Source organism: Chlorocebus sabaeus, chromosome 26, assembly GCF_047675955.1.
Source record: "Chlorocebus sabaeus isolate Y175 chromosome 26, mChlSab1.0.hap1, whole genome shotgun sequence".
Lineage (NCBI taxonomy): Eukaryota > Metazoa > Chordata > Mammalia > Primates > Cercopithecidae > Chlorocebus > Chlorocebus sabaeus.
Window position 1 is genome coordinate 46,814,666 of NC_132929.1, and position 14,449 is coordinate 46,829,114.

Below are 14,449 nucleotides of genomic sequence, written 5' to 3' on the forward strand. Positions count from 1 at the left end.
TGCCTTAATTTCTGCCTTAATTTCATTATTTACCCAGGAGTCATTCAGGAGCAGTCATTCAGGAGTCATTCTGGACCAAGGTTCACTTGGTCCAGAGCTGAGTTCAAATCCGGAGTACCCTTGTTAATTTTCTGTCTCATTGATCTGTCTAATATGAACAGTGGGCTGTTAAAATCTCCCACTATTGGGGGGGCAGAGCAAGATGGCCGAATAGGAACAGCTCCAGTCTCCAGCTCCCAGCGCAAGCGATATAGAAGACAGGTGATTTCTGCATTTTCAACTGAGGTACTGGGTTTATCTCACTAGGGAGTGCTGGACAATCGGTGCTGGTCAGCTGTAGCAGCCTGACCGGCGAGAGCTGAAGCAGGGCCAGGCATCGCCTCACCTGGGAAGCTCAAGGGGGAAGGGAATCCCTTTTCCTAGCCAGGGGAACTGAGACACACAACACCTGGAAAATCGGGTAACTCCCACCCCAATACTGCACTTTAAGCAAACTGGCATGCCAGGAGATTATATCCCACACCTGGCCGGGAGGGTCCCACGCCCACGGAGCCTTCCTCATTGCTAGCACAGCAGGCTGCGATCTAACTGCAAGGCAGCAGCAAGGCTGGGGGAGGCGTGCCCGCCATTGCTGAGGCTTAAGTAGGTAAACAGAGCCCTGGGAAGATCGAACTAGGTGGAGCTCACAGCAGCTCAAGGAGGCCTGCCGGTCTCTGTAGACTCCACCTCTGGGGACAGGGCACAGCTAAATAACAACAACAACAACAACAACAACAACAACAAGCAGAAACCTCTGCAGATGCAAACAACTCTGTCTGACAGCTTTGAAGAGAGCAGTGGATCTCCCAACACGGAGGTTGAGATCTGAGAACGGACAGACTGCCTGCTCAAGTGGGTCCCTAACCCCTGAGTAGCCTAACTGGGAGACATCCCCCACTAGGGGCAGACCGACACCCCACACCTCACACTGTGGAGTACACCCCTGAGAGGAAGCTTCCAAAACAAGAATCAGACAGGTACACTCGCTGTTCAGCAGTATTCTATCTTCTGCAGCCTCTGCTGCTGACACCCAGGCAAACAGCGTCTGGAGTGGACCTCAAGCAATCTCCAACAAACCTACAGCTGAGGGTCCTGACTGTTAGAAGGAAAACTAGCAAACAGGAAGGACACTCACACCAAAACCCCATCAGTACGTCACCATCATCAACGACCAGAGGCAGATAAAACCACAAAGATGGGGGAAAAGCAGGGCAGAAAAGCTGGAAATTCAAAAAATCAGAGTGCATCTCCCCCTCCAAAGGAACACAGCTCATCACCAGCAACGGATCAAAGCTGGATGGAGAATGACTTTGACGAGATGAGAGAAGAAGGCTTCAGACCATCAAACTTCTCAGAGCTAAAGGAAGAATTACGTACCCAGCGCAAAGAAACTAAAAATCTTGAAAAAAGAGTGGAAGAATTCATAACCAGAATAATTAATGCAGAAAAGGCCATAAACGAATAGACAGAGATGAAAACCATGACACAAGAAATACGTGACAAATGCACAAGCTTCAGTAACCGACTCGATCAACTGGAAGAAAGAGTATCAGCGATTGAGGATCAAATGAATGAAATGAAGCGAGAAGAGAAGTCTAAAGAAAAAAGAAGAAAAAGAAATGAACAAAGCATGCAAGAAGTGTGGGATTATGTAAAAAGATCAAATCTACGTCTGATTGGGGTGCTTGAAAGTGAGGGAGAAAATGGAACCAAGTTGGAAAACACTCTTCAGGATATCATCCAGGAGAACTTCCCCAACCTAGTAAGGCAGGCCAACATTCAAATTCAGGAAATACAGAGAATGCCACAAAGATACTCCTCGAGAAGAGCAACTCCAAGACACATAATTGTCAGATTCACCAAATTTGAAATGAAGGAAAAAATCTTAAGGGCAGCCAGAGAGAAAGGTCAGGTTACCCACAAAGGGAAGCCCATCAGACTAACAGCAGATCTCTTGGCAGAAACTCTATAAGCCACAAGAGAGTGGGGGCCAATATTCAACATTCTTAAAAAAAGAATTTTCAACCCAGAATTTCATATCCAGCCAAACTAAGTTTCATAAGTGAAGGAGAAATATAATCCTTTACAGATAAGCAAATGCTTAGAGATTTTGTCACCACCAGGCCTGCCCTACAAGAGACCCTGAAGGAAGCACTAAACATGGAAAGGGACAACAGGTATCAGCCATTGCAAAAACATGCCAAAATGTAAAGACCATCAATGCTAGGAAGAAACTGCATCAAATAATGAGCAAAATAACCAGTTAATATCATAATGGCAGGATCAAGTTCACACATAACAATATTAACCTTAAATGTAAATGGACTAAATGGTCCAATTAAAAGACACAGACTGGCAAACAGGATAAAGAATCAAGACCCATCAGTCTGCTGTATTCAGGAGACCCATCTCACATGCAGAGACATACATAGGCTCAAAATAAAGGGATAGAGGAAGATCTACCAAGCAAATAGAGAACAAAAAAAAGCAGGGGTTGCAATCCTAGTCTCTGATAAAACAGAGTTCAAACCATCAAACAGCAAAAGAGACAAAGAAGGCCATAACATAATGGTAAAGGGATCAATTCATCAGGAAGAGCTAACTATCCTAAATATATATGCACCCAATACTGGAGCACCCAGATTCATAAAGCAAGTCCTTAGAGACTTACAAAGAGACTTAGACTCCCATACAGTAATAATGGGAGACTTCAACACCCCACTGTCAACATTAGACAGATCAATGAGACAGAAAGTGAACAAGGATATCCAGGAATTGAACTCATCTCTGCAGCAAGCAGACCTAATAGACATCTACAGAACTGTCCACCCAAAATCAGCAGAATATACATTCTTCTCAGCACCACATCACACTTATTTCAAAATTGACCACATAATTGGAAGTAAAGCACTCCTCAGCAAATGTGCAAGAACAGAAATTATAACAAACTGTCTCTCAGACCACAGTGCAATGAAACTAGAACTCAGGACTAAGAAACTCAATCAAACCGCTCGACTACATGGAAACTGAATAACCTCCTCCTGAATGACTACTGGGTACATAAGGAAATAAAGGCAGAAATAAAGATGTTCTTTGAAACCAATGAGAACAAAGATACAACATACCAGAATCTCTGGGACACATTTAAAGCAGTGTGTAGAGGGAAATTTATAGCACTAAATGCCCACAAGAGAAAGCTGGAATGATCTAAAATTGACACTCTAACATCACAATTAAAAGAACTAGAGAAGCAAGAGCAAACATATTCAAAAGCTAGCAGAAGACAAGAAATAACTAAGATCAGAGCAGAACTGAAGGAGATAGAGACAAAAGAAATCCTCCAAAAAATCAATGAGTCCAGGAGATGGTTTTTGAAGATCAACAAAATTGATAGACCGCTAGCAAGACTAATAAAGAAAAGAGAGAAGAATCAAATAGATGCAATAAAAAAATGATAAAGAGGATATCACCACCGACCCCACAGAAATACAAACTACCATCAGAGAATACTATAAACACCTCTATGCAAATAAACTAGAAAATCTAGAAGAAATGTATAATTTCCTGGACACTTACACTCTCCCAAGACTAAACCAGGAAGAAGTTGAATCCCTGAATAGACCAACAGCAGGCTCTGAAATTGAGGCAATAATTAATAGCCTACCAACCAAAAAAAAGTCCAAGACCAGATGGATTCACAGCTGAATTCTACCAGAGGTACAAGGAGGAGTTGGTACCATTCCTTCTGAAACTATTCCTATCAATAGAAAAAGAGGGAATCCTCCCTAACTCATTTTATGAGGCCAACATCATCCTGATACCAAAGCCTGGCCGAGACACAACAAAAAAAGAGAATTTTAGACCCATATCCCTGATGAACATCAATGCAAAAATCCTCAATAAAATACTGGCAAACCGGATCCAGCAGCACATCAAAAAGCTTATCCACCATGATCAAGTGGGCTTCATCCCTGGGATGCAAGGCTGGTTCAACATATGCAAATAAATAAACGTAATCCAGCATATAAACAGAACCAAAGACAAAAACCACATGATTATCTCAATAGATGCAGAAAAGGCCTTTGAAAGAATTCAACAGCCCTTCATGCTAAAAATGCTCAATAAATTCGGTATTGATGGAACGTATCTCAAAATAATAAGAGCTATTTATGACAAACCCACAGCCAATATCATACTGAATGGGCAAAAACTGGAAGCATTCCCTTTGAAAACTGGCACAAGACAGGGATGCCCTCTCTCACCACTCCTATTCAACATAGTGTTGGACGTTCTGGCTAGGGCAATCAGGCAAGAGAAAGAAATCAAGGGTATTCAGTTAGGAAAAGAAGAAGTCAAATTGTCCCTGTTTGCAGATGACATGATTGTATATTTAGAAAACCCCATTGTCTCTGCCCAAAATCTCCTTAAGCTGATAAGCAACTTCAGCAAAGTCTCAGGATACAAAATTAATGTGCAAAAATCACAAGCATTCTTATACACCAGTAACAGACAAACAGAGAGCTAAATCATGAGTGAACTTCCATTCACAATTGCTTCAAAGAGAATAAAATACCTAGGAATCCAACTTACAAGGGATGTAAAGGACCTCTTCAAGGAGCACTACAAACCACTGCTCAGTGAAATAAAAAAGGACACAAACAAATGGAAGAACATACCATGCTCATGGATAGGAAGAATCAATATCGTGAAAATGGCCATACTGCCCAAGGTAATTTATAGATTCAATGCCATCCCCATCAAACTACCAATGAGTTTCTTCACAGAATTGGAAAAAACTGCTTTAAAGTTCATATGGAACCAAAAAAGAGCCGACATTTCCAAGACAATCCTAAGTCAAAAGAACAAAGCTGGAGGCATCACGCTACCTGACTTCAAACTATACTACAAGGCTACAGTAACCAAAACAGCATGGTACTGGTACCAAAACAGAGATATAGACCAATGGAACAGAACAGAGTCCTCAGAAATAATACCACACATCTACAACCATCTGATCTTTGACAAACCTGAGAGAAACAAGAAATGGGGAAAGGATTCCCTATTTAGTAAATGGTGCTGGGAAAATTGGCTAGCCATAAGTAGAAAGCTGAAACTGGATCCTTTCCTTACTCCTTATACGAAAATTAATTCAAGATGGATTAGAGACTTAAATGTTCAAACTAAAACCATAAAAATCCTAGAAGAATACCTAGGTAATACCATTCAGGACATAGGCATGGGCAAGGACTTCATGTCTAAAACACCAAAAGCAACGGCAACAAAAGCCAAAATTGACAAATGGGATCTCATTAAACTAAAGAGCTTTTGCACAGCAAAAGCAACTACCATCAGAGTGAACAGGCAACCTACAGAATGGGAGAAAATTTTCGCAATCTACTCATGTGACAAAGGGCTAATATCCGGAACCTACAAAGAACTCAAACAAATTTACAAGAAAAAAACAAACAACCCCTTCAAAAAGTGGGCAAAGGATATGAACAGACATTTCTCAAAAGAAGACATTCATACAGCCAACAGACACATGAAAAAATGCTCATCATCACTGGTTATCAGAGAAATGCAAATCAAAACCACAATGAGATACCATCTCACACCAGTTAGAATGGCAATCATTAAAAAGTCAGGAAACAACAGGTGCTGGAGAGAATGTGGAGAAACAGGGACACTTTTACACTGTTGGTGGGATTGTAAACTAGTTCAACCATTATGGAAAACAGTATGGCGATTCCTGAAGGATCTAGAACTAGAAGTACCATATGACCCAGCCATCCCATTATTGGGTATATACCCAAAGGAGTATAAATAATGCTGCTATAAAGACACATGCACACGTATGTTTATTGTGGCACTATTCACAATAGCAAAGACTTGGAATCAACCCAAATGTCCATCAGTGACAGACTGGATTAAGAAAATGTGGCACATATACACCATGGAATACTATGCAGCCATAAAAAAGGATGAGTTTGTGTCCTTTGTAGGAACATGGATGCAGCTGGAAACCATCATTCTCAGCAAACTGTCGCAAGAACAGAAAACCAAACAGCGCATGTTCTCACTCATGGGTGGGAACTGAACAATGAGATCACTTGGACTCGGGAAGGGGAACATCACACACTGGGGCCTATCACGGGGAGGGGAGAGGGGGGAGAGATTGCATTGGAAGTTATACCTGATGTAAATGACGAGTTGATGGGTGCTGACGAGTTGATGGGTGCAGCACAGCAACATGGCACAAGTATACATATGTAACAAACCTGCACGTTATGCACATGTACCCTAGAACTTAAAGTATAATAAAAATAAATAAATAAAATAAAATAAAATAAAATAAAATAAAATAAAATCTCCCACTATTACTGCGTGGGAGTCTAAGTCCCTTTGTAGGTCTCTAAGAAGTTGTTTTATGAATCTGGGTGTTCCCATATTGGACGCATACATATTTAGGATAGTTAGCTCTTCTTGTTGTGTTGATCCCTTTACCATTATGTAATGCCCTTCTTTGTCTTTTTTGACCTGTGTTGATTTAAAGTCTGTTTTATCAGAGACTAAGATTGCAACCCCTGCTTTTTTTTCTTTCCATTTTCTTGGTAAATATTCCTCCATCCCTTTATTTTGATCATATGTGTGTCTTTGCAAGTGAGATAGGTCTCCTGAATACAGCACACCAATGGGTCTTAACCCTTTATCCAATTTGCTAGTCTGATTATTTTAATTGGGGCATTTAGCCCATTTACATTTAATATTAATATTGTTATGTGTGAATTTGATCCTGTCATCATGATGCTAGCTGGTTATTTTGCACATTAGTTGATGCAGTTTCTACATAGTGTCTTTGGTCTTTATATTTTTGTATGTTTTTGCAGTGACTGGTACCAATTTTTCCTTTCCATATTTAGTGCTTTCTTTAGGAGCTCTTGTAAGGCAGGCCTGGTAGTGACAAAATCCCTTAGCATTTGCTTGTCTGTAAAGGATTTTATTTCTCCTTCACTTATGAAACTTAGTTTGGCTGGATATGAAATTCTGGGTTGAAAATTCTTTTCTTTAAAAATGTTGAATATAGGCCCCCACTCTCTTATGGCTTGTAGGGTTCTGCAGAGAGATCTACTGGTAGTCTGATGGGCTTCCCTTTGTGTGTAACTTGACCTTTCTCTCTGGCTGCCCTTAACATTTTTTCCTTTGTTTCATCCTTGGAGAATCTGACAGTTATGTGTCTTGGGGTTGCTCTTCTCAAGGAATATCTTAGTGGTGTTCTCTGTATTTCCTCAATTTGAATGTTGGCCTGTCTTGCTAGGTTGGGGAAGTTCTCCTGGATAATATTCTGAAGTGTGTTTTCCAACTTGGTTCCATTCTGTCCTTCACTTTCAGGTACACCAATCTAATCGTAGGTTTCGTCTTTTCACATAGTCACGTATTTCTTGGAGGCTTTGTTCATTCCTTTTCATTCTTTTTTCTCTAATCTTCTCTTCATGCCTTATTTCAGTAAGTTGATCTTCAGTCTCTGATATGCTTTCTTCTGCTTGATTGATTCAGCTATTGATACTTATATATGCTTCATGAAGTTCTCATGCTATGTTTTTCAGCTCCATCAGGTCATTTATGTTCCTCTCTAAACTGTTTATTCTACTTAGCAATTCCTGTAACCTTTTATCAAGATTCTTAGCTTCCTTACATTGGGTTAGACTATGCTCCTTTAGCTAGAGGAGTTTATTACCTATCTTCTGAAGCCTACTTTTGTCAATTTGTCAGTCTCATTCTCTGTCCAGATTTGTGCCATTGCTCGGAAGGAGTTGCAATCATTTGGAGAAGGGGCATTCTGGTTTTAGGATTTTCCTCATCTTTGTGGATTTATCTACCTTTGATCTTTGAGGCTAATGACCTTTGGATGGGGTTTTTATGTGGGGATACTTTATGTTGATGTTGTTGCTTTCTGTTTGTAGTTTTTCTTCTAACAGTCAGTCCCCTTTTCTGCATATCTGCTGCAGTTTGCTGGAGGTCCACTCCAGACCCTGTTCACCTGAGTATCACCAGCAGAGGCTGCAGAACAGCAAAGATTGCTGCCTGCTCCTTCCTCTGGAAGCTTCATCCCAGAGGGGCATTGGCCTAATGCCAGCCAGCACTCCTCTGTATGAGGTGTCTGTTGGCCCCTGTTGAGAGGTTTCTTTCATTCAGGAGGCATGGGTGTCAGGGACCCTACTTGAGGAGGCAGTCTTTCCCTTAGCAGAGCTTGTGCACTGTGCTGGGAGAATCTCTCTTGTCAGGATCAGCTGCCCTCTTCAGAGCTGGCAGGCAGGAACGATTAAATCTGCTGAAGCTGTGCCCACAGCCACCCCTTCCCCAGGTGCCCTGTCCCAGGAAGATGGGGATTTTGTCTGTAAGCCCCTGAATGGGGCTGCTACCTTTCCTTCAGAGATGCCCTACCCAGTGAGGTGGAATCTGGAGAAGCAGTCTGGCCAGAGTCACTTTGCCATGCCCAGCCTAGACCTCCCAGCCTCCTTAGCACTGTCAGGGGAAAACTACCAACTAAAACCTCAGTAATGGTGGACACCCCTCCCCCCACCAAGCTTGATCCTCCCAGGTCAACTTCAGCCTACTGTGCTTGCAGTGAGAATTTCAAGCCAGTGGTTCTTAGCCTGCTGGACTCCGTGGGAGTGGGACCCACTGAGTGAGACCACTTGGCTTCTTGGCTTCAGACCCCTTTCCAGGGGAGTGAACGGTTCTGTCTCACTGGGGTTCCAAGCGCCATTGGAGTATGAAAAAATACTTCTGCAGCTAGCTCAATGTCTTCCTAAGCAGCTGCCCAGTTTTGTGCTTGAAACTCAGGACCCTGGTGGTGTAGGCACATAAGGGAATCTCCTGATCAGCAGATTGCAAATTCATGGGAAAAGCGTAGTAACCCAGCTGGGTAGCACAGTCCCTCACAGCTTCCCTTGGCTCTGGGAGGGAGGTCCCTGGCTCCCTGCACTTCCCGGATGAAGTGATGCCCCACCCTGCTTCTGCTCACCCTCTGTGGGTTGGACCCACTGCCTAACCAGTCCCACTAACCAGTCCCACTAACCAGTCCCAATGAGATGAATTGGGTACCTTAGTTGGAAATGCAGAAATCACCCGCCTTCTGTGTTGGTCTAGCTGGGAGCTGCAGACTGGAGCTATTCCTATTTGGCCCTCTTGCCTCCTTCTATTCTGTACTATTTCTTCCAAAAATATTCCAAACAATTGAAAAGGACGGACTTCTCCCTGTCTCATTTTATGAGGCTATTATCATCCTGATACCAAAACCTGGCAGAGGTACAACAAAATAGAAAACTTCAGGCCAATATTCCTGATGAACATTAATACAAAAATCTTCAGTCAAATACTGGCAAACCAAATCAAGCATCACATCAAAAAGCTTATTCAACACCATCACTTTGGCTTCATCCCCGGGATGCAAGGTTGGTTCAGATAGGCAAATCAATAAACGTAATTCATCACATAAACAGAACTAAAGACCAAAACCACATGATTATCTCAATAGATGCAGAAAAGGCCTTGAATAAAATTCGACATCCCTTCATGTTAAAAACGCTCAATAAACCAAGCATTGATGGAATGTACCTCAAAATAATAGGAGTCATTTATGATAAACCCATAGCCAATATCATACTGAATGGTCAAAAGCTGGAAATATTCTCCTTGAAAACCAGCACAAGATAAGGATGCCCTCTCTCACCACTCCTATTCAACATAGTATTGGAAGTTCTGGCCAGGGCAATCAGACAAGAAAAAGAAAGAAAGCATATTCAAATAGGAAGAGAGGAAGTCAAACTGTCTCTGTTTGCAGATGACATGATCCTATATCTAGAAAACCCCATTGTCTCAGCTCAAAAGCTTCTTAAGCTGATAAGCAACTTTTCAGCAAAGTCTCAGCATACAAAATCAATATACAAAAATTACAAGCATTCCTACACACCAATATTAGATAAGCAGAGACCCAAATCATGAATGGACTCCCATTCACAATTGCTACAAAGAGAATAAAATACCTGGGAATACAGCTAACGAGGGAAGTGAAGGACTTCTTCAAGGAGAACTGCTTGTTCTCTCTTCAAGGAGAACTATAAACCACTGCTGAAGGAAATCAGAGAGGACACAAACAAATGGAAAAACATTCCATGCTCATGGATAAGAAGAATCAATATCATGAAAATGGCCATATTGGACAAAGTAATTTATAGATTCAATGCTGCTTCCATTAAACTACCATTGACATTCTTCACAGAGTTAGAAAAAACTACTTTAAAACTTATAGGGCACCAAAAAAAAGTCCATATAGCCAAGACAATCCTAAGCAAAAGAACAAAGCTGGAGGCATCAAGCTACCTGACTTCAAACTATACTACAAGGCTACAGTAACCAAAACAGCATGGTACTGGTACCAAAATAGACATATACACCCATGGAACAGAATAGAAATCTCAGAAATAAGAACACACATCTACAACCATCTGATCTTCAACAAACTTTACAAAAACAAGCAATGGGGAAGGGATTCCCTATTTAATAAATGGTGCTGGGAAAAGTGGCTAGCTGTGTGCAGAAAATTGAAACTGGACCCCTTCCTTACACCTTACACAAAAATTAACTCAAGATAGATTAAAGACTTAAATGTAAAACCCAAAACTATAAAAACCCTACAAGAAAATCTAGGCAGTACCATTCAGGACATAGGCATGAGCAAAGATTTCATGATGAAAATGTCAAAAGTAATTGCAACAAAAGCAAAAATTGACAAATGGGATCTAAACAAATTAAAGAGCTTCTGCACAGCAAAAGAAACTATCATCAGAGCAAACAAGGCAGCCTACAGAATGGGAGAAAATTTTTGCAAGCCACCCATCTGACAAAGGCCTAATATCCAGAATCTACAAGGAACTTAAACAAATTTACAAGAAAAAAACAAACCCCATCAAAAAGTGGGCAAAGAACATAAACAGACACTTCTCAAAAGAGGACGTTTATGTGGCCAACAAACATATGAAAAAAAAGGTCAACATCACTGATTATTAGAGAAATGCACATCGAAACCACAATGAAATGCTATCACATGCCATTCAGAATGGCGATTATTAAAAAATCAAGACACAACAGATGCTGGTGAGGCTGTGGAGAAATAGGAACAGTTTTTGACACTGTTAGTAGGAATGTAAGTTAGTTCAACCATTGTGGAGGACAGTGTGGTGATTCTTCGAAGACCTGGCACCAGAAATACAATTTGACCCAGAAATTCCATTAGTGGATATATACCCAAAGGAATATAAACCATTCTATTATAACATGTACATGTATGTTTGTTGCAAGACTATTCACAATAACAAAGACATGGAATCAACCCAAATGCCCATCAGCGATAGACTGGATAAAGAAATTATGGTACATATATACCATGGAATACTATGCAATCATAAAAAGAAATGAGGTCATGTCCCTTGCAAGGACATGGATGGAGATGGAAGCCTTTAGCCTCAGCAAACTAACACAGGAAGAGACAACCAAACACCACATGTTCTCATTTATAAGTAGGAGCTGAACAATGAGAACATATGGTCACAGGGAGGGGAACACCACACATTGGGGCCTACCCGGGGGCAGGAGGGGGGAGAGCATCAGGATAAATAGCTAATGCATGTGGGACTTAATACCTAGTGATGGGTTGATAGGTGCAGCAAACCACCATGATACATGTTTCCCTGTGTAACAAAGCTGCACATCCTGCACAGGTATCCTGGAACTTAAAATAAAATAAATAGAAATAAAGATTTATATGTTATTCACATTTTTATTTACAAAGGTGAGAAAATTATACTATGTAACTATCCTATAAGAGGAACCAATTAAGTAAATTGTGATATATATCACAGTTGATTTTTATTCAGGTGTTAAAATTGTAATTTTTAATGATATAGAAAATACTTATATAGCATTAAGTGAAAATAGTATACAAAGTTGTATGTTTAGTACAATCTTAATTTTTCACAAAAATGTATAGAAAAAGTTTGCAAGGAAATATGTCAAATGTGAACATTATTATTACTTTTTTAAAGATCTTTTTTTTTCTACTTTAAGTTCTGGGGTACGTGTGCAGAATGTACAGTTTTGTTACATAGGTATACACATGCCATGGTGGTTTGCTCCACCCATCAACTCATCACCTACATTAGGTATTTCTCCTAATGGTATCCCTCCCCTAGCCCTCCACCCCCTGACAGGCGCCGGTGTGTGATGTTCCCCTCCCTATGTCCGTATGTTCTCATTGTTCAAATCCCACTTATGAGTGAGAACATGTGATGTTTGGTTTTCTGTTCCTGTGTTAGTTTGCTGAGAATGATGGTTTCCAGCTTCATCCATGTCCCTGCAAAGGACATGAACTCATTCTTTTTTATGGCTGCATAGTATTCCATGATGTATGTGTGCCACATTTTCTTTACCCAGCCTAAGATTGATGGGCATTTTGGTTCCAAGTCTTTGCTATTGTGAATAGTGCTGCAATAAACATATGTATGCATGTGCCTTTATAGTAGAATGACTTATAATACTTTGGGTATATACCCAGTAATGATTGCTGGGTCAAATGGTCAAACAAGGTCTAGTTCTAGATCCTTGAGGAATTGCCACACTGTCTTCCACAACGGTTGAACTAATTTACATTCCTACCAACAGTGTAAAAGAACTTCTATTCTTCCACATCCTCTCCAGCATCTGTCGTTTCCTGACTTGTTAATGATCGCCACTCTAACTGGCGTGAGATGGTATCTCAAGGTTTTGATTTGCATTTCTCTAATGACCAGCGATGATGAGCATTTTTTCATATGTCTTTTGGCTGCATAAATGTCTTCTTTTGAGAAGTGTTTGTTGTATCCTTTGCCCACTTTTTGATGGGGTTGTTTTTTTTTTTCTTGTGAATTTGTTTAAGTTCTTTCTAGATTCTAGATAAGCCCTTTGTCAGATGGATAGGTTGCAAAAATGTTCTCCCATTCTGTAGGTTACCTGTTCAAATGTGAACATCATTAATTTATGAAAACTTATGGGTAGTTTTTATCCATTTCTTTATACTTTTCAAATTTGTACTTCCTAAAATCTCTAAAATGATTGTGTTATACTTTTAGATCAGAGAAAAATAAATTTTTAAAAAAGTTATATTCCTCTTCAGCCCTCAATCTTCAGTATACAGTTCACAGTAAAGTAGTAGTATCATTTTGAGACACCCTAAGTGGTGGAAACCAAAAATCCATCTTCATGAGGATGAATCATGGCTGATGGCTCTGTAAGTTATACTGTGATCACTGTATATGTTCCTCTTCATAATCAAATGAGGCTTCTTGTTTCAATATTTAACCTCCTACTAGAATCTTCCCATGATATGCTCACAATTGGAAGTTTTTGGTTTTGGGGTTATTTTGGTTTTGCCTAAACTTGAGCCAAGATCGCATTCCATTTTCTAGCTATGAGTAATATTACCAAACTGCATAATGGAATTATTAACCATTTGTGTGATTTATAAGTGGTAATTAGCACGTTTTATGGGACATAAAGACTTTGAAAGTTTGACCTACTATATCTTTTTGGGTTGTGTTGTGCTCTGTGATTAATTTTTGTATTGATTTTTATTAAAGGAGAGTGTTTTCCATTTTAGAAATGCTTGAGACGTATTTTCATTGATGACTGGTAGTTATGGATAAAACAATTGGGATTGAATAGATTAATTAGTAGAAAGATTGGGGTACCAAACTGAACTCAAATAAATCATAAACTCAAACTCATTAAAATATATGTTCAAAAAAGTATATGTTCCCCTCTAAAGTCAACGAAAAATAGACATGTTTTAGTAAGTCTGATAAGTAACTCTCTAAATCTCTTTACTGTCTTTCTACAGGAAAAAGCAATTTCGGTATCTGCTAGAATCCAAAGGAAAAAAACCTGGTATTATCAACGAAGAAAATAATGACAGCAAAAGACCTGTAGGAGAAAACACAAATCGTGCTACATTAAATTATACTACGAGAGACTTTTATAATGAAAAGCTAGAGGTAAAACTACTGTTAATCTTTGCGATTTAATGCCAGGATATATCCCACATGGCTTGGAATTTGGGGGTTGTACATTTTACCCTTAGTTAAGATAACTTTTTTGTTTTGGAATATTTGTCAACCTTATATTATAAAGCCGGGGACAGAAGGTACCCAGGCAATTAGGGAGAAATAGAGCCCTGAAATGAAGAAGAACCAAGGGTTTCAATATTGTTATTTCAGCAGAAGAAAAAAATGTTCAAAAGAAATCTGTACTGTAAATCTGTAGCAAAAATCTAGACCAAAGCAGAACCAAGGGTCCCAATCTGTGTAAGAAGTAGGTT

At 40.0% G+C, this 14,449-nt stretch overlaps 1 protein-coding gene across 3 annotated transcripts in view; it reads left to right on the forward strand.

Annotated features, from left to right (window-relative positions):
* LRRC49 (leucine rich repeat containing 49) overlaps positions 1-14,449 on the forward strand; it is a 163,174-nt gene that overhangs the window by 136,985 nt on the left and 11,740 nt on the right. For all 3 annotated transcript variants that reach the window (XM_008016056.3, XM_008016057.3, XM_038010110.2), the window contains one exon: positions 13,973-14,126. In XM_008016056.3, coding sequence (XP_008014247.3) covers positions 13,973-14,126 — 154 coding nt within the window. The remainder of the gene's footprint in view (positions 1-13,972; positions 14,127-14,449) is intronic.